Below are 22,539 nucleotides of genomic sequence, written 5' to 3' on the forward strand. Positions count from 1 at the left end.
TCTTATTTTAATGTAGGCAGTACAAGCTGTGATAAACAAATACAGTAGGGAATTGAGAGTGTGGTAGGATTAGATACTTTGTTCCCACACATCACCCAAGAAAGAAGTGCAGACAAAAACATGTTGATAAATCCTCCCAGTTCAAGGTAAGAAGAAAACAATGCCCTTGTCGACCTTACGAGATCTTGGACTGTCTTTGTCAATATAGCCTACAATTGAGGTTTTTAAAGTCACCTGTGATTACTTCACAGAGATGACCATCTTCAATGTGTAGTGACCAATGACATGTTCAAGATTCAAAGTTTGGGAGAAGATTTGTAGCTCGGGTGCTCGTTGTTGTGGTTCTGTTCGCCGAGCTGGGAATTTGTGTCGCAGACGTTTCGTCCCCTGTCTAGGTGACATCCTCAGTGCTTGGGAGCCTCCTGTGATGCACTTCGGTGATGTTTCCTCTGGCATTTATAGTGATTTGTATCTGCTGCTTCTGGTTGTCAGTTCCAGCTGTCCGCTGCAGTGGGCTGGTATATTGGGTCCAGGTCGATGTGCTTATTGATTGAATCTGTGGATGAATGCAATGCCTCTAGGAATTCCCTGGCTGTTCTCTGTTTGGCTTGTCCTATAATAGTCGTGTTGTCCCAGTTAAACTCATGTTGCTTGTCATCTGAGTGTGTGGCTGCTAAGGATAGCTGGTCATGTCATTTCGTGGCTAGTTGGATGACCAGCTATCCTTAGTAGCCACACACTCAGATGACAAGCAACATGAGTTCGACTGGGACAACACGACTATTATAGGACAAGCCAAACAGAGAACAGCCAGGGAATTCCTAGAAGCATGGCACTCATCCACAGATTCAATCAATAAGCACATCGACCTGGACCCAATATACCGGCCACTGCAATGGACAGCTTGAACTGACAATCGGAAGCGGCAGATAAAAATCACTATAAATGCCGGAGGAGACATGACAGAAGCGCTTCACAGGAGGCTCCCAAGCACTAAGGGTGTCACCTAGACAGGGGACGAAACATCTGCAACACAAATTCCCAGCTCGGCGAACAGAACTACGATATGTTCAAGATTGCTTGTGACCAGGATTTGTAACCCACAATTTGGACAATGAGTAGCAGGGTACTATTACAAATGTCTTCAATCTGTGCTGTACAAGTGCTTGATTAATTAAATTATATAGAACAGAACTGCACAGTACAGGCCTTTGGCCATTGAAAGGCCTGAAATCCACATGCACAGACAGGAGGAAAATACAATTATTCTTCCCACTTTGTGTGTGGTCATATTCATTTTCCATTTCAGTTACACATTCATGATTTTGCACAAGGATGAAAGGCAAGGATGTGCTTGGCAGAGTCTGGCAAGAGAAGGAGAAACAGCCAGCCAGGTAATTAAGGGCACCCCATTCTACTTCTACCTTCATGTTCCTCACTTCTCAGCACTCCTTATTAAGCCCATCAGTACTGAGATTCCAGACATTCTCACACAATGCTTTCATTTACATCTTTATCTCCCAACATTGTTTCAAGCCCCATCCTAAATTGTGACAAGACCCTCCTGCTCTTTTCTACACCATGGATAATTAAAAACAGTATACCTTCCCGTCCCCCGGGAAGGTATACAATTCTATGTATTTTACAATTTGTGTTCAATGCATGGTGTGTTCTACCAAAATGTATTCCCCACACACCTCTAAATTAAATTCCATTTGTTACTTTACTCCCTTCTAATTTGTCCTTGAGTATATTATTGGAAGCCTACAGGTTTTTTTTCTGGCATTATTAATCACATGACCAACGTTTGCACATCTGCAAAACTTCTTAATCATCTTCCCTACATTTAGGAATATACGAACAGGAGAAGGCCATTCAGTTCTTTAAGCCTGTTCCACCATTTAATAAGATCATGACTGATCCGTGGCCTAATTCCATATACTTACCCACATCCCTTCGTACTTTTGCTTAACTTTAAGTCTGATAAAAAAATTATGAACAATTGAACTGCCATTTGTGGAAAAGAGTTCCAAACCTCTACCGTCCTTTGTGTGCAAGTCAAAAACGTTGATTTTATGCCACAAAAGGCACAGCATCTAATATTGTGAGAAGCAGTGGAAATAGACTGCCAGTTACAAAAAAAAGTTTGATAACATTAACTTTTGCTTTTTGTAACTGAACCAATGTTGGTTCAAAATTGCTACTTGCTCTTGGATCCCATGGTTTCTTACTTTCCAGGTGAGGCTCTTATGAAGCATTGTTAAAATCCATGTCAATTAGATCTCATTGACTTTCTTTGTTACTTTCTCAAAACATTAATTTTGATTAGTCAGACATGGCATTCCCTTAACATCTATGCTGACTAATTAAATCCACACCTTTCTATAAATGACTTATATCCCTCTGAATTTTGTATAGTAGTTTTGCAACAACAAAGTTCCTAATGCTGCCAGGTTTACTGTGTTCTTTCTGCCTCCTGTCTGTCCACTTTGAATTCCAGCATCTACAGCTTTTTTGTCTTTTAAAAGTGTACAGCAGAATATTTCAGTAATGGTCTCAGAAAAGCTTTAGAATTGGGGAATTGCACAAACCGCTTTTTTCGAATGGGTGCAATAGCAATTCGGGATAACGAAAACTGTTGACAAGAACCCAACAGTACTGATGCAATTGGAAAGCAGTCAACAACATAATGGAGCGTGGAATAAGAATTCTGTGAAGTTACCCAGCCTCTGTGTCCTTGGATTGGGACTTCAATCAACATCTTTATGATAAAGCCCCACATTCTGACCCTGCTTCTCCATTCTTAACGGGTTTTTTAATAGGTACATATTTAATGTGAATTCGCTCTTTTGTTTTATTCTGTTCAGCTCCGATTTCTTGAGAAAAATCTATATTCTGTTCCAAGGCCAAATTCTCTCCGAATGACAGGCCTTCCTTTCCCAAGATGGCGGAGGAGCGATTTGGAGAAGCGTCAGCGCCGATGTCGCTGTGTGGCGGAGGCAGCGGGTTTGTGGCGTTGCTGTCGCTGTGATGACGTTTGCAGACCTCCTTGTCGCAGCGTGATGATGTCAATGGGACGTTGGCGTTATCGTCGCGAGCAGTAATGTTGGCTGAGTTGTTTTCCTGAACTTTCCTCAGGGGCAAAGGTGACAAATCCCAATTTAAGTACAAATGCGGAATTAAACAATGAGAGACTTCAGTGTAAAGCGAACGTGGAGTTGCGATTGTACACCATCGTGCTGCAACCTATCTGTTTGAAATTAGAGGAACAGAAGTTTCTTTAATTTAAAACCTTATCTAGTGACAAGTAACAATGACAACTAAATTCTCAACGTGAGATCTGACATTGGGAAAAAAAAACGTGAGAAAGGTTTCAGTTGATTTTGACAAATGCTGTTGCATTGATTTTTGTTTTAATAGCAAGACGAATGAAAATAAGTGAACCTAACAATAAGCTAAAGACTGTTTTAGATAAAAGCAAGTGGTGTGCATTATTGGCAGAAAAAGTGGTTGGGAGATTGGTAGCAATTCAGGGTGTGGCAAAGGGATGACCAATAAATTGATAAGGCGAAAGAGAATATAAATTTTGCACCCTAGTGCAAAACTGAAAGATGGGACTGGAAAAGCTTTTTTAGCTCATAGAAAGGAAAGCATTAGCAATGATTATGTGGATACATTTGCAGGTGGAGGCAGGAGAATTTATAATCGAGAATTCTCAAACTAAACAATACCAATGTCTTCACAAAGGAAGATCTTAGCAACAAAGGACTTGTGAAAATGAAGAACTGAAAGAAATAGATATTAGTAAAGAGATAGTACTCAAAGAAAAAACTGGAAGGTCCAAGTGAGCTATATCCTAGGATAATGAAGGAGGTGGCCATAGAGATAATTATGCTTTGGTGGTTTTCTTTTAAAATTATATTAGATTCTGGAATGGTTTCTGCAGATGGAAAAGTAGCAAATGTAATCTAACTATTTAAGAAGGGAGTAGGAGAGAAAATGGTGAACTACAGATCCATTAGTTTCAAGTCAATTATAAGAAAAGCATTAGCATGTGTTATAAAGGATCTTATAAATAGGTACTAAGCAAATAATGATATGATAGGGTATGGACAACATAGATTTATGAAATGGAAAGCATGTTTAATAGACCTGTTGGAATTTTTGAGGGTTTTAATTGTAGCAAAATGAAAGGTTTTGTGTATTTGTATTTTCAGAAGACTTTTGATAAAATCCAGAACAAAATTATAGAACACATGGAATTGAGGTGATATTCTTCATAGAATCCCTACAGTGTGGAAGTAGGCCAATCAGCCCATCAAGGCAACATCGACCATCCAAAGAACACCCCAGCCAGACCCACTCTACTTTATTCCTGTAATGCGGCATTTTCCATTTCTAATCAGCCTAGTCAGTACATCCCTGGACATTATGGACAATTTAGCATAGCCAATTCACCTAACCTGCTCGACTTTGGACTGAGAGAGGAAACCAGACCACCTGGAGGAAGCCCATGCAGAATGTGCAAACTTCTCCCAAGGGTAGAATTGAATCTGTGTCCTTGTCACTGACGCAGCAGTGGCTACCCTGTTCTCAATTTTAAATCCTCATCCATCAATTCTCAATCCATAGAACAAACAGACAGGAGAAATAAATGATTCATTTTCAGGCTATTTCTAGTGGGTACCACAAGAATCAGTGCCAGGATCAAAGCTGTTCACAATCAGTATATAAGATTTGGTTACGGGGACCAAATGCAATGTTTCCAACTTTGATGACACAAACTAATTGGGAATATGAATTGTGAGGAGGATTAGAGGAGACTCCAAGGGATTTGGACAGGCTCTGTGATTGGGCTAGAGCACAGCAACTGAAAGATGATATGAACAAGTGTGAACATATCTGCTTTGGAACGGAAAAAAGACAAAAGTGTTTTTAAATGGCAAGAAGTTCAGAATTCTCGTTGTCCAAAGAGAACTGGATTATACATGTGTCACTAAAAGCTAGCATGCAGGTGCAGCCAACAATTAGGAAAACAAATGGTATATTAGCCTTCTTCACAAAGGAATTGAGTACAACAGTCAAGTTGTTCTTTTGCAATCGCATGTTGCCATGTTGTGATCAGATCTTGAAAACTTGAAAATTACATGAAAATTTGGTCTCCTTATTATAAGGAGTAACGTAGTTGCCAAAGAGGGAGTGCAACAGAGGTTCAGCAGACTAATCTCTGGGATTGTGGAATGTCTATGAGAAAAGATTGAGAAAAACCAGACCTGTAATTGCTAGAGTTTCGAAGAAAGCAAGGTAATCTAATTGAAAATTACAAAATTCTTACAGGACAGGACAGGGTAGATGTGGATAGATTGATTCCCTTGATTAGTAATTCTAGAACTGAGACATAGACTGGCCATTTAGGACAGAGATGATGAGGAATTCCTTCTCTCAGTAGTTGGATCTTTGGAACTCTCGCAGTCATTTAACTGGTTCAAAACAGAATTTGATAGATTTCTGAATTTTAGGAACATCTAGGGAGATAATGTGGGAATATCGTATTAAGATAGGTGATCAGCCATCATCTAATTGAATAGTACAGAACGCCCCTGGTGCTCACCTTCCACCCTACAACAGAACGCCCCTGGTCCTCACCTTGCACCCTATAATAGAACGCCCCTGGTGCTCACCTTCCACCCTACACAGAACGCCCCTGGTGCTCACCTTCCACCCTACAAACCTCCGCATAAACCAAATCATCCACCGACATTTCCACCACCTACAAAAAGACCCCACCACCAGGGATATATTTCCCTCTTTCTCTCCCCCCCCCCCTTTCCCCTTTCCGACTTCTGCAAAGACCGTTCCCTCTGTGACTACCTGGTCAGGTCCACGCCCCCCTACGACCCATCCTCCCATCCTGGCACTTTCCCCTGCCACTGCAGGAACTGTAAAACTTGTGCCCATACCTCCTCCCTCACCTCTATCCAAGGCCCTAAAGGAGCCTTCCACATCCATCAAAGTTTTACCTGCACATCCACTAATATCATTTATTGTATCTGTTGCTCCCGATGCGGTCTCCTCTACATTGGGAGACTGGGCGCCACCTAGCAGAGCGCTTTAGGGAACATCTCCGAGGCACCCGCACCAATCAACCAAACTGCCCCGTGGCCCAACATTTCAACTCCCCCTCCCACTCTGCTGAGGACATGGAGGTCCTGGGCCTCCTTCACCGCCGCTCCCTCACCACCAGACGCCTGGAGGAAGAATGCCTCATCTTCCACCTCGGAACACTTCAACCCCAGGGCATCAATGTGGACTTCAACAGCTTCCTCATTTCCCCTTCCCCCACCTCATCCTAGTTTCAAACTTCCAGCTCCGCACTGTCCCCTTGACTTGTCCGGACTTGTCTGACCTGCCTAGCTCCTTTTCCACCTATCCACTCCACCCTCTCCTCCCTGACCTATCACCTTCATCTCCTCCCTCACTCACCCATTGTACTCTATGCTACTCTCTCCCCACCCCCACCCTCCCCTAGCTTACCTCTCCACGCTTCAGGCTCTCTGCCTTTATTACTGATGAAAGGCTTTTGCCCGAAACGTCGATTTCGCTGCTCCTTGGATGCTGTCTGAACTGCTGTGCTCTTCCAGCACCACTGATCCAGAATCTGGTTTCCAGCATCTGCAGTTATTATTGTTTTTACGGGGCCCAATGGCCTACTGCTGCTCCTATGTTCCTAACTGTGAATAAGTGAGGTGGGGAATTTCTATATTTTGTTTGAACCACAAAGTTGTTGTGGTTCTGTTCGCCGAGCTGGAAATTTGTGTTGCAGATGTTTCACCCCTTGTCTAGGTGACATCCTCATTGCTTGGGAGCCTCCTGTGAAGTGCTTCTATGATGTTTCCTCCGGCATTTATAGTGTTTTGTATCTGCCGCTTCCGGTTGTCAGTTCCAGCTGTCCGCTGCAGTGGCCGGTATATTGGGTCCAGGTCGATGTGCTTATTGATTGAATCTGTGGATGAGTGCCATGCCTCTAGGAATTCCCTGGCTGTTCTCTGTTGGGCTTGTCCTATAATAGTCTTGTTGTACCAGTCGAACTCATGTTGCTTGTCATCTGAGTGTGTGGCTACTAAGGATAGCTGGTCATGTCGTTTCGTGGCTAGTTGGTGTTCATGGATGCAGATTGTTAGCAGTCTTCCTGTTTGTCCTATGTAGTATTTTGTGCAGTCCTTGCATGGGATTTTGTACACTACATTGGGGGCGGCAAGGTGGCGCAGTGGTTAGCACTGCTGCCTCACAGCGTCAGAGACCCGGGTTCAATTCCCGCCTCAGGTGACTCTCTGTGTGGAGTTTGCACATTCTCCCCGTGTCTGCGTGGGTTTCCTCCGGGTGCTCTGGTTTCCTCCCACAATCCAAAAAATGTGCAGGTTAGGTGAATTGGCCGTGCTAAATTGCCCGTAGTGTTAGGTGAAGGGGTAAATGTAGGAGAATGGGTCTGGGTGGGTTACGCTTCGGCGGGTCGGTGTGGACTTGTTGGGCCTAAGGGCCTGTTTCCACACTGTAAGTAATCTAATCTAATGCTCATGCTGGGTATCGGGTCCTTCATCCTGGTGAGTTGTTGTCTGAGAGTGGCTGTTGGTTTGTGTGCTGTTATGAGTCCTAGTGGTCACAGTAGTCTGAACCATAAAGTTATATTTATTATGAAAACAGGAAAGAAAATCAGGTCAGAGGATGAGGGGTAACCTTACAGAGGTTTATAAAATCATGAAGGGCATGGGTAGGTCAAAGAGATGATATCCTTAGGGAGATCAACAGGCTTAACATTTCAGGTTAGGATCTAGAACTATGCTCTTATGATGCGGTTTATGTGTACAGGTTTGAGATTTTCTTCTAATTTGTAATACTAATATCAAGTTTGACTAATTCACTGACTCTTTTCATGGTGCGCTTCAAAGTGAATGCCTGAGGGTGATGCAGCATACAAGAAAGCTGCCACACACTGAATTCAGCCATTGGTTTCAGGTTACACTGTATGAAATGATGAAAATATACTGAAAAGCGCATTATAATGTTGTATTGTGACTTACCAAGTTATGATACCTCAAGATATAATTCCAGACATGAGCAAAAACTAGAATGATATTTTTGTAAAAAATATCGTTCATGTGATGACAGTGTCACTGACTAGGCCATCCCTAATGGCTGGGGATCTAGAGTCACATGTAGACCAGACCTGGTAAAGATGGCAGGTTCCTTCCCTAAAGGATATTAGTGAACCAGATAGGGTTTTCCTGACAGTCAACAGTGGATTTATGATCATTATTTAACTCTTAATTCCAGGTTTTTTAAAAATTCAAATTCCACCATCTGCTGTGGTTGGTTTCAATTCTGGATACTCAGAACATTACCTAGGTCTCTGCACTAACAGTCCAGCAATAATACATGAGGCCATCACTTCCTTTTTTTATTATTTTTAAGAAAAACGTGATATGGTGTTTGTATTTTAGAAAAAGTAATTAAAAATAACTGGGTAGAATAGATGGGCACAGATGATTTCCTGTACGTTATCCTGATTGCATTGTAAAGAATTACTACCTGTGAAGATTGCAGCAGTGTTTCACTTGTACATGCTGATCACAGAAGAATCAGTGGATGGTACACAGTTTATTTGTGAATTTGTAGAAGGAAGTGGGATTATGAGAAGCTGAGAGCCAGGCACAGGACTGTCAACATTGAACAGCAGCACTTAGAATCAACAAGAATGGTTAGAGATGATGACCCACCCCTCTAAAAAATAGAGGGACCTCCTTTTACTTTTAGTTATAATGTGCATTTCCTACAGCTAAACAGTAACTACAAAAAATATTCCATTGACTTAGAAGAAGTTTACCTCAGAGTATAACAGGATCTTGATCAGACGGGCCAGTGGACCGAAGAGTGGCAGATGGAATTAATTTTGATAAAGGTGAGGTGCTATATTTTGGAAAGGCCAATCAGGGCAGGATTGAGACACTTAATTTTAAGGTCCTGTTGAGTGTTACTGAACAAAGAGACCTTGGAATGCAGGTTCATAGTTCTTTGAAAGTGCAGTTGAAGGTAGATAGGATAGTGAAGAAGGTGTTTGGTATGCTTTCCTTTATTGGTCAGAGCATTGAATATAGGAGTTGGGAGGCCATGTTGTGGCTGTAGGACATTGGTTAGGCCACTTTTGGAATATTGTGCAATTCTGATCTCCCTCCTGTCAAAAGGATGTTGTGACACTTGAAAGGGCTTAGAAAACACGTATGAGGATATTGCCAGGGTTGGAGGGTTTGAGCTGCAGGGAGAGGCTGAATAGGCTAGGGCTATTTTCCCTGGAGCATCGGAGGTTGAGGGGTGACCTTATAGAGGTTTATAATATCATGAAGGGCATGATATGGGTCAGATGGGTAGGTCAAATAGATAAGGTCTTTTCTCTGGAGTAGGGGAGTCCAGAACTAGAGGGCATAATTTTAAGGTGAGAGGGGAAAGATTTGAAAGGGATCTCAGGGTTAACTTGTTCACACAGAGGGTGGTGCATGTATGGAAATGAGCTGCCAGAGGAAGTGGTTGAGGCTAGTACAATTACAACATTTAAAAGGCATCTGGATGGGTATATGAATAGGAAGGGTTTAGAGGGATATGGGCCAAATGCTGGCACATGGGACTAAATTAACTTAGAATATCTAGTCGGCATGGACGAATTGGATTGAAAGGTCTGTTTCCATGCTGTACGCCTCTATCACTTTAAAGTACCTGGAGACTTTGCTGGTTGTGAAAGATCATATGTAAAGGGCAGGCAAATTTAAAGGCTACATTTTAAAGCAAATATATTGCTGGCATGGGCATTACTCCATCTGAATAAGATAATACACATGCATCAAATCACATCCCTTTGGGTGGGGTACCATCATATAGTGTACTTTCACTCAAGGGATCAATTTGTGAGAGGCAGGTACTACTACAATTGCCATTCAGGTGATGATATGGTTTGTTATTATCAGTGGGTTATTGGTGCCTGATGCCAAGATGTTCTAGCCACGGTTGGCATGGTGGCACATGCTAGCCCACAGGTGCTAATGCCATTTCCCTGCCATAGGCTGATATCTGCTAGCTGTAATAATCGATTTTTAGAACAATCATGTCATATTTGAAACCAGCTTTGAAAGGGAGCTTTGGACATCACACTGATCATCTAGTTCAGGTTATTTCACCTTACAACCAATCCTAAATTAAGTGACCAATGAGATTATGGCTGATCTGAGAATCCTCACGTTCACTTTGCTGAATTTTCTCCATAACCCTTGATTCATTTACTGTTTAAAAATCTGTCTGTCTCAGCCTTGAATATACATAATTACCCAGTTTTGACAGCCATCTGTGACAAAGAGTTCCACAGAATTCACTGTCCACTGAGAAAATAATTCCTCCTTATCTCTGTCTTAAATGTGTAACCTGTTTCTTTTGAGATAATGCCTTCTGGTCATAGTCTGTCCCACCACAAGGGGAAATAACCTTTCCACATCTATCCTGTCAAGTCCCCTAAGAATCTTATATATTTCACTAAGGTCTCTTATTCTTTTAAGTTCCAATGAGTAAAGGCCCAACTTACTCAATCTTTCCTCATAAGACAGACCCACGAAAGAGCATTAAAATCCCTTCTGAGAGATTACATCTTGAACAGTTTACACAGCTGATTCAACTTAGATTCTGTGGGAAAATGGGGATTGAATACCTAACCTGAATCAGGAGAGGAAGTATCACAAAGAGCCAGGACTGACGTGAGAGTGTCATTCAGCATGACTGTTGAAGGAAATAGACATTTTAATCCAGGTTTGCTCCAAAATGTCTTTCTTCAGTTAAACATATTTTGTGTCTATGGTTATAGTGTAACATCTGGGATAACTGTAACAAAGTTCACTAAAAAAATTGATAGTGAGTTTTGGGAAGATTTGTAGCTCAGGTTGAAGTTCTGGATATAGGTTTGCTTGCTGAGCTGGAAGGTTCATTTTCATATTAAGAATATGGGTAGGCCATTAAATGTTTTGAAATGTTTGGCTGTTCTTGGATAATGCTGATCTGTATCTTAACTCCATCCACCTGTCTTGGTTCTGAAATCCTTTAATACATTTGCCTAAATAGAGTCATAGAGATATACAGCATGGAAACAGACCCTTCGGTCCAACCCATCCATGCCGACCAGTTATCCCAACTCAATCTAGTCCCACCTGCCAGCACCTGACCCGTATCCCTCCAAACCCTTCCTATTCATATGCCCATCCAAATGCCTCCACCATTTCTTCTGGCAGCTCATTCCATACACATACTACCTTCTGTGTGAAAGAGTTGCCCCATAGGTCTCTTTATATCTTTCCCCTCTCACCCTAAACCTATGCCCTCTAGTTCTGGACTCCCTGACCCCAGGGAAAATACTTTGTCTATTTATCCTATCCATGCCCCTCATAATTTTGTAAACCTCTATAAGGTCACCCCTCAGCCTCAGAGGCTCCAGGGAAAACAGCCCCAACTTGTATAGCCTCTCCCTTTAGCTCAAATCCTCCAACCCTGGCAACATCCTTGTAAATCTTTTCTGAACTCTTTTAAGTTTCACAACATCTCTCCAATAGGAAGGAGACCAGAATTGCACGTATATTCCAACAGTGGTCTAACCAATGTCCTGTACAGCCGCAACATGACCTCCCAACTCCTGTACTCAGTACTGTGACCAATAAGGGAAAGCATACCAAATGCCTTCTTCACTATCCTATCTACCTGCGACTCCACTTTCAAGGAGCTATGAACCTGCACTCCAAGGTCTCTTTGTTCAGCAGCACTCCCTAGGACCTTAACATTAAGTGTACAAGTCCTGCTAAGATTTGCTTTCCCAAAATGCAGCACCTCGCATTTATCTGAATTAAACTCCATCTGCCACTTCTCAGCCCATTGGCCCATCTGGTCAAGATCCTGTTGTAATCTGAGGTAACCCTCTTCGCTGTCCACTACACCTCCAATTTTGGTGTCATCTGCAAACTTGCTACCTGTACCTCTTATACTCACATCCAAATCATTTACGTAAATGACAAAAAGTAGAGGACCCAGCACCAATCCTTGTGGCACTCCACTGGTCACAGGTCTCCAGTCTGAAAAACAACCCTCTGTCTTCTACCTTTGAGCCAGTTCTGTATCCAAATGGCTAATTCTCCCTGTATTCCATGAGATCTAACCTTGCTAATCAGCCTCCCATGGGGAACCCAATCTCAGTTTCAGATTTTCCAATTGATTTCATATCAACAGTTTGAGAGAAGAGCGGTCCAGATTTCCATTACCCTGTGTGTGAAGAAGTGCTTCCTGATGACATGAAACAAATTACTGCGGATGCTGGAATCTGAAAACAAAAAGAGAAAATGCTGGAAAATCTCAACATGGCCTGGCAGCATCTGTAAGGAGAGAAAAGAGCTGCCAGACCTGCTAAGATTTTCCAGCATTTTCTCTTTTTACTTCCTGACATCATGTCCATGTATTATTGTAGTGCCATGGCTAAAAGCTTCATGGGGGAATTAGATTTTTGGGGAGCAATGCTGGTTTGGGATTCACTTTGCTAACATTAGTCAGTGTTATCCTGGTATAGGTGATAATGTAATTCATACTTCATAGTTCATGAATTGCCACTGTTAACTGATGTCAGAGTATGATTGGGATTATAGCTTCTGATATTTGCTGCTTCATGTGCAGTGCAGAAAATGAGAACACATAAGGACTCCACCTTTAGTGTTTTGTCCTTGTCAGTTTCGTGTTGGTTCTTTTTCTCCTTAATTCTCTACTCTCTTGCCCTGATATTCCTAAGTATGACCTAATCCAGTCTTTGAAGTTTAGCAACTTCAGCATTCTTAGACTGTTTCTTCAGGAATAATTGCGGTGAATTGTTTTGCAGTACCATTTTTACAATCTCTGTTCCTTTCCACAGCGGTTCGGCCAGCATGTGTGTCTCTAGAATTAGCCATGCTTCGCAATATTTCTTGGCGAAAGCATGGAGTGTTGTGTCCCTGTGCAGATGTGCCCATGTACCAGTGTGGGTCTCATCTCGATGGAAACACACCAACTCTCAGCAGTATACGGCTGTGATTTTTGATATGGATGGAGTTCTGATTCCTTCTCTAGCCACATTGGCAGCAGGTGAGCAATGTGAAAAAATTCTTTGTCTTCTCTTCAATAAATCATTCAGAAGGGAACTTCTACAAGTTTCTGTTTTAAATGGTGCAGCAAATTTTATCTAAAAGATTACAGATGCCTCATGGCTTCGTGAGAGCACAAGGGTCACACTATTACTCAATAAATGCCTAGTTAACTGATCTGATCTGGGATGACAGGGCAGTATAATTTGCCTCAGTGCTGTTCAGCTAAGGAAATGAAAAGTTGCTTATCCTGAATATTATCCAATAATCTCTGTTGGAAGTGGACATGTGTAGAAGTTTGGAAAGATACAACTCTGGGCACGGAGAAACAAAGACATTTTTCAGGGAACACTCAGGCGACTCATCTCTACCAGTTAGTGTTAGAGTTATGAAGAAAATCTGGAAAACCTGAGTTTCTCTAGTTGAACAGAGTGACTGATTACGTGATTTTATAGAATTCAAGTTTCTTAGGTAAAGAAATGAAAAGGTTAGTCTAGAATAGAGTTTTAAATAACTTGTGTAGCGAGAGGGTTAAAAGTCAATTTTGGCATGATCTTTAAGAACTAAATCAATGCTGTGATTAAAGACATTTGGAATATTTTTCAGAAAAGAATTGACAGCCATGGACTGATTTAAGAAAAAAATTACAAGGTGAAATGTAATCTTTAGTCCCCTTTTAAATGAATTAGGGTAGATCAAATAATTTTTTTTCCTATTATAATCTTTTGTGCATTAGATATGAATAGCCTATGAATAATTGCAAGCTTTAAAAAAATACATAATAATAGGAATAAAGCAAGACAGAATTGAACCCAAACTTGCATTTATATATACATTTATATATATCCTTGAATCATCTCACAGATGGAGGGAGGACAAAGGCTTGCATCTGCAAATCTGTATTCCTAATCTCATCTGTTCAGAGTTTTTTGAAGAAATGAGCTGATACCACAAATTGCTTTGAAGGGACCAAAACAGTCGGAAAGACTTAATTATTCTTTGGCTGCTTTTACATCTTTCCAACTAAAGGCTTTTAGTTTTAGTAAGGAAGAACCAAAAACAGGTTCTTTGCTGTGTTCATTGTGCAAGATTTGGAGAGTGGAATGCCTGCAAGTAAAGTATTTGTTTGTATATGGAAAATATTGAAATATGGTAAATTCTGCAATTTGCTAAATTCTTTAGTTATTTAGTTGAAGCAGCTATAAAACTTTTTATACAGGATTTATAGCACCACCTCCGCTATTCTACATTCTATAACCTTGAGTTTTTGTATTCAATAGAGTGGGAACTTAAAAATAGTCTTCAGCCTGGATGGATATGGAAAACCATTTTAAGTGGAGAAAATCATGTTGCCTGGGACCGCTGCATGCTTGGAGAACTGACATTCGAGGAGTTTGTAGCAGTGGTTAGTAAAGAGGTGAGGGCTTCAGTATTATACATTGAATATGATGTCTCAAGTTGAACTAACAATTCTCTTACTAACCCCCTCAATCAATTTCCTTCAAAAGCCCTTCATCAGGAATGTAGAGAGAGGAGGAGAACTTCTTCAAGGTAGACATCCTTGGAAGAGTCTTCACAATGAGATTAAAATCAACTAAGTGAAAGTGAGGACTGCAGATGCTGGAGATTAGAGTTGAGAGTGTGGTGCTGGAGAAGCAAAGCAAGTCAGACAGCATCCAAGGAGCAAAAGCCCTTCATGAGGAATGTTCTGTTCAATCTGTGATCTGGCTCTGAGGGAGCTGGATCAGTGTTAAGAATTTTCCATCTGTAAATAAAGGGTGACTTGGTGACAGGATAGTGGCTTCTGTGCAGTTATTTTACTGGCAATGAGAGTGGGCGGCACGGTGGCACAGTGGTTAGCACTGCTGCCTCGCAGCGCCAGAGACCCGGGTTCAATTCCCGACTCAGGCGACTGACTGTGTGGAGTTTGCACGTTCTCCCCGTGTCTGCGTGGGTTTCCTCCGGGGGCTCCGGTTTCCTCCCACAGTCCAAAGATGTGCAAGTCAGGTGAATTGGCCATGCTAAATTGCCCGTAGTGTTAGGTAAAGGGGTAAATGTAGGGGTATGGGTGGGTTACGCTTCGGCGGGTCGGTGTGGACTTGTTGGGCCGAAGGGCCTGTTTCCACACTGTAAGTAATCTAATCTAATCTAATATAATCTAAAGCGCGCTCCTGAAGAAATTCACTTGCAACAGTCATCGTTGAATTGGGGGATAAACATTTCTGGCATCATGGCGTTATTTGGGAAGCTTAACTCATTCAATCTTGCTGTTGAAGACTGGGCTCAATAAGTGGAAAGAAAGCATAATTTTTTCTGGGCAATTGATATTGGGGCTGACGAAAAGCAACAAGTTATTGTCCTGACAGCTTGTAGACCAGCAGCTTCTTTAATTATTAGGAGCCTAACTTTCCCAGACGTACCAGATACTAAAACCTTTCAAGACCTGGCAGATTTAGTTCAGGAATATTACAACCCCAAGCCTCCTCTAATTCTGAGATGCTGTTGGTTTTACTTGGCAATTTGAGAGCATGGGGAATCCAAATCAGGATTTTTGACTAGGTAAAGATGACTGACAGAGATGTATGACTTTTGTTTAACCGTTAATGAAATGCTGAGAGACTGTTTGGTATGTGGGATTAATAATGTAACCATTGCAAAAGAGCCTACTACATGAAGCCCAACTGGGCTTCAAACAGTTGCCAAAACTGGCTTTGTCATTGGAAAAGGCAGCAGGTGGAGCAAATGAGTTGCAGAATATTCTGATGGAAGTGGACACATTCGCCAGTCCGACTGAGCTTGGGCAACATCACTTGAGTGAAGGTAATTGCATAGCCTCATTCAGGACATATCCTGAACTGAGGGATTCTAAGTCAGTCCCACTGCAAAATCCTGAAACAAAGCCAGCCTCGGCCAAATGGTTAAAATTTCTTTCAGGATCTGGGCTGGCAAGTTATTGTACTTGCTGACAATTTGTGGACTCGAGACAGCAAAAGAGTCCCACTAAACCTAAATTGAGTAAAATAACTCATATGCCGGTATCTAAGAGAGTGCACACTTAGAAAGTCCACCTACATCTGGTTTGGAACAGTTAAATTGTTTAGCAACATCCAGATCAGAACCAATCACAATAAATGTCCGGTTAAATGACCACCTGGTTCTAATGGAGGTCAATACTAGTGCAACCATTTCAGTGATCATGGAACCAGTCTTTAACAAAATTTGCACTGTACTCCAACCTTTAAGTTTGTGCAAGACCTTGGCTAGACTGAGACCCTATACCGGGGATCTTCACGGATTAAGGGTACAACTTTAGTTCCAGTCTTGTATGAGAAGCCGCTGGTTCATTTACCAGTGATTGTAGTAAAAGGCTCGGGCACAAGATGAATGGGGCAAAATTGGTTGAGAAAGATTCACCTTGATTTAATATCTTTTGATTAGAAAGTGACTGCCTGAGTGAAGTCCTAATTAAATAATCAGATGTTTTTCAGGAAGATCTAGGGATTATCAAAGGTTACTTTGCATGATGATCAGGAAGCAATTCCACAGTGCTGCAAGGCCTGCCCAGTGCCATTTACCTTATGGGCAAAAGCAGAGGCAGAAAGCAGAAGGCTGGAAAGCGAAGGAATCATCAAACCTATCCAGTTTTCTAAGGTGGGCTTATGCTTTAGAAGGGAAAAATGTGTGTTCCAAACTCCCCCCAAGTGACCTACATGGTCTACAGAGTTGACAATACTGGGTTACATCCATTGGGAAGATAAAGTGAGAGCGATCAAATGTACCCTGGCACCCACATATGTACCAGAGCTTAGGTCTTTCCTTGGATTGGTCAATTTATTGCTGGAAATTCATAACATAATCTGGCCTGCATCCTGCATCTTTGCATCAACTTTTTACAAAGGGTCAGCCTTTGAAATGGTTGCATAGACAAGCTATAGCTTTCAAGCAAGTGAAGAAACAGTTATCATCCTCAAAGATGTTGGCACACTATGATCCCAAGCAAGATCTGGTATTGTAACCCCATACGGCATCAAGGTTGTATTGGCTTATAGGTGGCCCAATGGAGAGGAACACCCTATAGTGTTTGCATCCAGGCTAATGCAGAGCGTAAATATGCCCAGAGAGAGGAGAAAGGTTTGGTGGTCATGTTTGTTTTCAGGAAGTTCCACCAATAACTTTACAGATGTAATGATAATACCCCTGCTAGGTCTGTCAAGAGGACATAGCTTCAGGCTGAATTCAGCATTGAGCTCTAATACTAAGGGCATACAATCAGTGTCCAGGAGCCAAGTAGCGAATGCAATGCATTGAGTTGCCTTCTGCAGGCAGGTACAACACTGGTGGTACTGCCAATGGAAGACCGTAATAGTTTTACATTTTCTGGACATGCTTCTAGTCACAGCTGACAATATCAGACTTTGAATACAGACAGATCAGGACCTGGCAAAACTGAAGCAGCTGGTGGTGATGAATGAAACCAAAGGGGCATCACAGCCAAAATTGAAACCTTTCTTGACCCAGAGAGAGTAGATCACAGTAGAGGTTAGCATATTATTATGGGGAGCAAAAGTGATTGTCCTAAGCAAAGGTTGCTGCTGGATACTGATTGAACTCCACCACGTCATTCAAAGGTTTCCAAAATGAAGACATTGGTGAGAGGTTATGTCTGATGACCAGGATTGGTGGGACAGTGCCCCGAGTGCCAAGGATCAAAATACCACTAGTAGCTTCCCCACAGTCATAGGAATGACCAGGTAAACCCTGGATTCAGTTACACCTCAGTTATGCCGATCCTTTCATGGACACCCACTCAAAGTGGCTAGACGTTCAGAGTTATTCATCAAACACAGGGACAACAATAGAAAAACTGCGCCCATCTTTTGGAATACACTGAAGTGTTGGTCACAGATAACAGGCCATCATTTACCAGCAGGGAATTTGAATATTTCCTGAGGTCAAATGTCATTCAACATATGAGAACAGCTTCATACCATACATCATCCAATGACCAGGCAGAAAGAGCAATCCAAACTTTGAAAGCAGGCTTAAAGAAACAGCCTACAGCTTCAATAGATATCAAACTGTCCTGTTCTGATTTGATTGTAAGACCACTGTTCATGCAACTGCACGGATAGCAGGGTGGAGGGGGAGGGCGGGGGGGGGGGGGGGGGGGGGGCGGCGGGCGGGGGGGCGGGCGGAAGAGTGAAAAGACCTTAAGAACACCAATGCCAGTCATGACTCCGCTAAGTGAGAGAGACAGTTTACTTCAGGGGACGACATTTGGTGTAGGAACCATGAAAATGGCCCTACATGGGGAAGAGGCATGATCAAGGTGAGGTCGGATCCAGTGACATTTTAAAGTTCGGATAGGTGCGATGGTCCTGAACAAGCATGTGGACCGTGTCAAAGCTGCAAATTCACAAATGGATGGGAGCAAGATGTGCCTAGGTCCTCAAAACAGTTGGAAAGGCTGTAGGAATTCATGGATTCTCCCTCCGTTCAGCATTGAAGAGACCTCGGAATATGAGATGGACATGGCGGATGTCGCTGCCTTGGTATCTTTGCTGCCTGAATATTTCTAGGGCCAGGTTATTTTCTCCGTGTGAATCAATTGTCTGAACCCTTTTAGCCAATAACTATTGGTCAACTGTTCCTGACATCACATGACCATTGACCCCTTGCTCACTTCCATTTGAAGGTTAGTATCATTCCTTCTAAGAACAAAGCCTTATTTTTGAAAACAACAAACTGAAAACAGAGTACATTTGGCACCAGATGAACTGTTGATGGTAGTTCAAAATGTATTGCAACCTCTGTCTTTCTTGTAATTCTGCCCTTTCATTTTCCCATGTTAGAATTTTGGCAAGTTAATTACTGCTGTAACGCTGTTAAATGAAAGCTCATGCTACACGATAAATACCAAAAAAATTAAAGTTTTAAGGGAGCCCAATATCCAGCAATAATAAGGGAGTTAGAACATTGCTCTGCATATGGATGTTTAGAGATAATTAGAAAGGAAGAACAATTAATAAATACCCTTTATGTAACATTTTATCCATTTCTGATCATTTTAATTCCAAAGAACATTGGTCTACTCTAAAGAGGGTACAAGGGCAAGCAGTAAACCTTCATTGGCACGAAGTAGGAGCAGCATTAACATCCATATAATTGGCCTCACTGTGCCTGGGCTTAGAACAAGGAAAAATTATTAGTCAGAGTTTCCAGTACTGGTGATTTTGTAGCTAGAGATGTTAGGTAACAATAGGATTCTGCAAGGAATTCATTTCTGTATGTTTAAATAATCACATGATGAAGGTTCATATTTAATGATCAACGATTTGTCAAAAGCTACTCAGTGACAGCGTTTTCAGGAGAGACAGGCAAAAGATTGGGCGAGAAGAAATGCATCTTGCATTTAGTGTATGTTTTGCTTGCTTATCTGAAGTGTGTGTGTGTATGAAAACAAAGACATCTAGTTCAGAAAATATCTTCCTATATCCAGTGCAGAAATAGAACATTTGAAAAACGACTTGGACTATTCCAAAAACCTTTGCTTGTGGAATTGTGGGACCTTCTGATTGCTTGATATTATGATTTATTGTCCTGGTAAATTGTTCTTTGCTTCCATTGTTTATTCCTGGCCACCCTATTTCCCCTTACATCTTTCTTATTTTTCACTCACTGCCCTTTTGCTGTCTTTTCTTCTGCTTGGTGAGCATGAATGTAGGTTTCACTGCAAATGTTAGTGACTAGGGGAGTTACCTATATGTTGTATTGCTTCCATTCATATTCAGTGGTGCAGACCATGTTTTAAAGTCATAGAGTTGTACAGCAACGAAACATGTCCTTCGGTCCAACTTGTCCACGCCGACCTGATATCCTAAATTAATCTAGTCTCATTGGCCCATATCACTTTAAACCCTTCCTATTCATATACCCATTCAGATGCCTTTTAAATGTTGTAATTGTACCAGCTTCCACCACTTCCTCCAGCAGCTCATTCAATATATGTGCCACCCTCAGCCTGAAAAATTTGCCCCTTAGTCCATTTTAAATCTTTCTCCTCTCACCTTAAACCTGTGCCCTCTAGTTTTGGGCTCTCACACCCCGAGAAAAAGACCTCAGCTATTCACCCTATGCATACCCCTCATGATTTTGTAAACTTCTATAAGGTCACCCTTCAGCATCCGATGCTCCAGAGAAAATAGTTCCAGCCTATTCAGCCTCTCCCTATAGGACAGGCCCTCCAACCCTGAGGCAACATACTTAGAAATCTTTTCTGAACCCTTTCAAGTTTCAGAACATCTGTTGCTGAACAAAGAGACCTTAGAGTGCAGGTTCATAGCTCCTTGAAAGTGGAGTTGCAAGTAGATAGGATAGTGAAGAAGGCATTTTGTATGTTTTCCTTTACTGGTCAGAGTATTGAGTACAGGAGTTGGGAGATCATGTTGCAGCTGTACAGGTCATTGGTTAGGCCACTTTTGGTATATTGCGAGCAAATCTGGTCTCCTTCCTATCAGAAAGATGTTGTGAAACTTGAAAGGGTTCAGAAAAGATTTATAAGGATGTTGCCAGGGTTGGAGGATTTGAGCTATAGGGAGAGGCTGAACAGGCTGGGACTGTTTTCCCTGGAGCGTCGGAGGCTGAGGGGTGACCTTATAGAGGGGAACCTTGATTATCCTAACGTGATGGGCAGGCACTATTTCATTCGGATAACCGATTATTCGGTCAATCGATTACATTTTTTTCCTCTGGGGCACAGAGTTTTTAAAATCTGCTCTTCGTTCAGGAGACTGCAGTAGCACACCGTGTGAGAGGCACTGCCCAACACCTCCACCCTCCCCAACCCCGTGCAACACCTCCCCCCGCCCCCAACCCCGTGCAACACCTCCCCCCACCCCCAACCCCGTGCAACATCCCCCCCGCCCCCAACACTGTGCCCCGCCCCCAAAACCGCCCACCATCCCAACTCAGTGCAACGCCTCCTCCCCGTTCCCAACACATTCCCCCACCCCTAACACCGCTCCACACTACCTCCTGCCGCCAATACCACCCCCTGCCCTAACACCTTCCCCCGCCCCCAACACCTCCCCCATCTCCAACACCTCCCCTGCCCCATCACCTCACCCTGCCCCAACATCTCCCCCCACCCCCAACACCACCCCACAGCTCCCCCCTGCCCCCAACACCTCCCCCAACACTGCTCCACACCTCCTTCCTCCACCAACCCCACCCCCAACCCCAACACCTCCCCCTCCCTCCAACACCTCCCTCCATCTCCAACAACTTTCCCCGCCCTCATCACCTCCCCCGCCCCTACATTCCTCCCTACCCCTAACACAATACAGAGTTAGATATAGTTCTTAGCTCACAAGGCTATAGGAATCAAAGGGTATGGGAGAAAGTGGGGACATGGTACTGAATGATCAGCCATGATCTTATTGAATGGCAGATTGGGCTGAAAGGTCTGAATGTCCTATTATTTTCTGTCTCTGTGTTTACCGTCAATACACTGCACTTCAAAGTCTCAGCCCTGTCTTGCTCCTCTTTTGCTTCCCTATCCTTCTCTTCCTTGTCTTTTTATCCAACTCTTGATTTTTCTGGTCTTGCAAACTCTTTCCCTTTCAGTCCATACCCAAAAATTACTGGAAGTCTCTCACCTTTTACCTATAATTTTCTAATTTTCTAGACAGCCTCACTGAGACTGTTACCTGTGTACTTTATGCTCTCTCCCTGTTTTTCTTTCTCCTTCTCAACTTTCTCTCATGTGCTGTTTTTTACTCTTGCTTATTTCTTACTCTCATCACCTCTCATTTGTTCTCTTACTCTGAGGTTGCTTCCCTGTATCACTAACTCTTAACAGTTTTCCTTTTCTTTATAGAAGCAGACTTCTAACATGATCAAACCCTATTTAGAAGCAATGACTAGACAGATGGAATATCAGATTCCCGCGATGAGAGAAGCTATACAATGTATCAGAGCAGAGGGATTGAAAACTGCTGTACTGACCAATAACTTCTGGTTCAAACACCAAAGTTTCTTGCCTGTGGAGAAAGTTGATTTTGATGTGGTGAGTATAACTGATCAAGCACTTCACTTTATTTTCTTTTGTGTATCTCTTGTGTGGTGTGAAAGGTAAAACAATGATTAGATGTGCTTGTTGGTGCAGAAGTACTGAACATTAGACTGTCAGCACCTGGTGCTACAGATAGGGAAAGACTACTTGTAGTTCTGTTATTTAGACTCTTCGTGAATGGGTACAAGGGTATGAGCGGTAACTAGGAAATGATTATACTGTACTTTCAGTTTCATCTACAAGGGATGAAAATACAAAATACATATGAATTTCACAGTAAACTGT

General features: G+C 42.3%; 1 protein-coding gene across 3 annotated transcripts in view; it reads left to right on the top strand.

Moving 5' to 3' along the window:
- Positions 1-3,066: 3,066 nt before the first annotated feature.
- LOC122562583 (acyl-CoA dehydrogenase family member 10-like) overlaps positions 3,067-22,539 on the top strand; it is a 63,083-nt gene continuing 43,610 nt past the window's right edge. Inside the window, exons 1-4 of one of the 3 annotated variants that reach the window (XM_043715543.2) lie at positions 3,067-3,146; positions 12,974-13,182; positions 14,462-14,598; positions 22,060-22,248. In XM_043715543.2, coding sequence (XP_043571478.2) covers positions 12,987-13,182; positions 14,462-14,598; positions 22,060-22,248 — 522 coding nt within the window. In that variant the 5' untranslated portion in view covers positions 3,067-3,146; positions 12,974-12,986. The other 2 variants (XM_043715545.2, XM_087999952.1) reach the window with 2 other exon arrangements.

The sequence above is a fragment of the Chiloscyllium plagiosum genome, unplaced genomic scaffold (genome assembly GCF_037043375.1).
Source record: "Chiloscyllium plagiosum isolate Xiang-an unplaced genomic scaffold, Cpla_swu_hap1 HiC_scaffold_24, whole genome shotgun sequence".
Classification (NCBI taxonomy): domain Eukaryota; kingdom Metazoa; phylum Chordata; class Chondrichthyes; order Orectolobiformes; family Hemiscylliidae; genus Chiloscyllium; species Chiloscyllium plagiosum.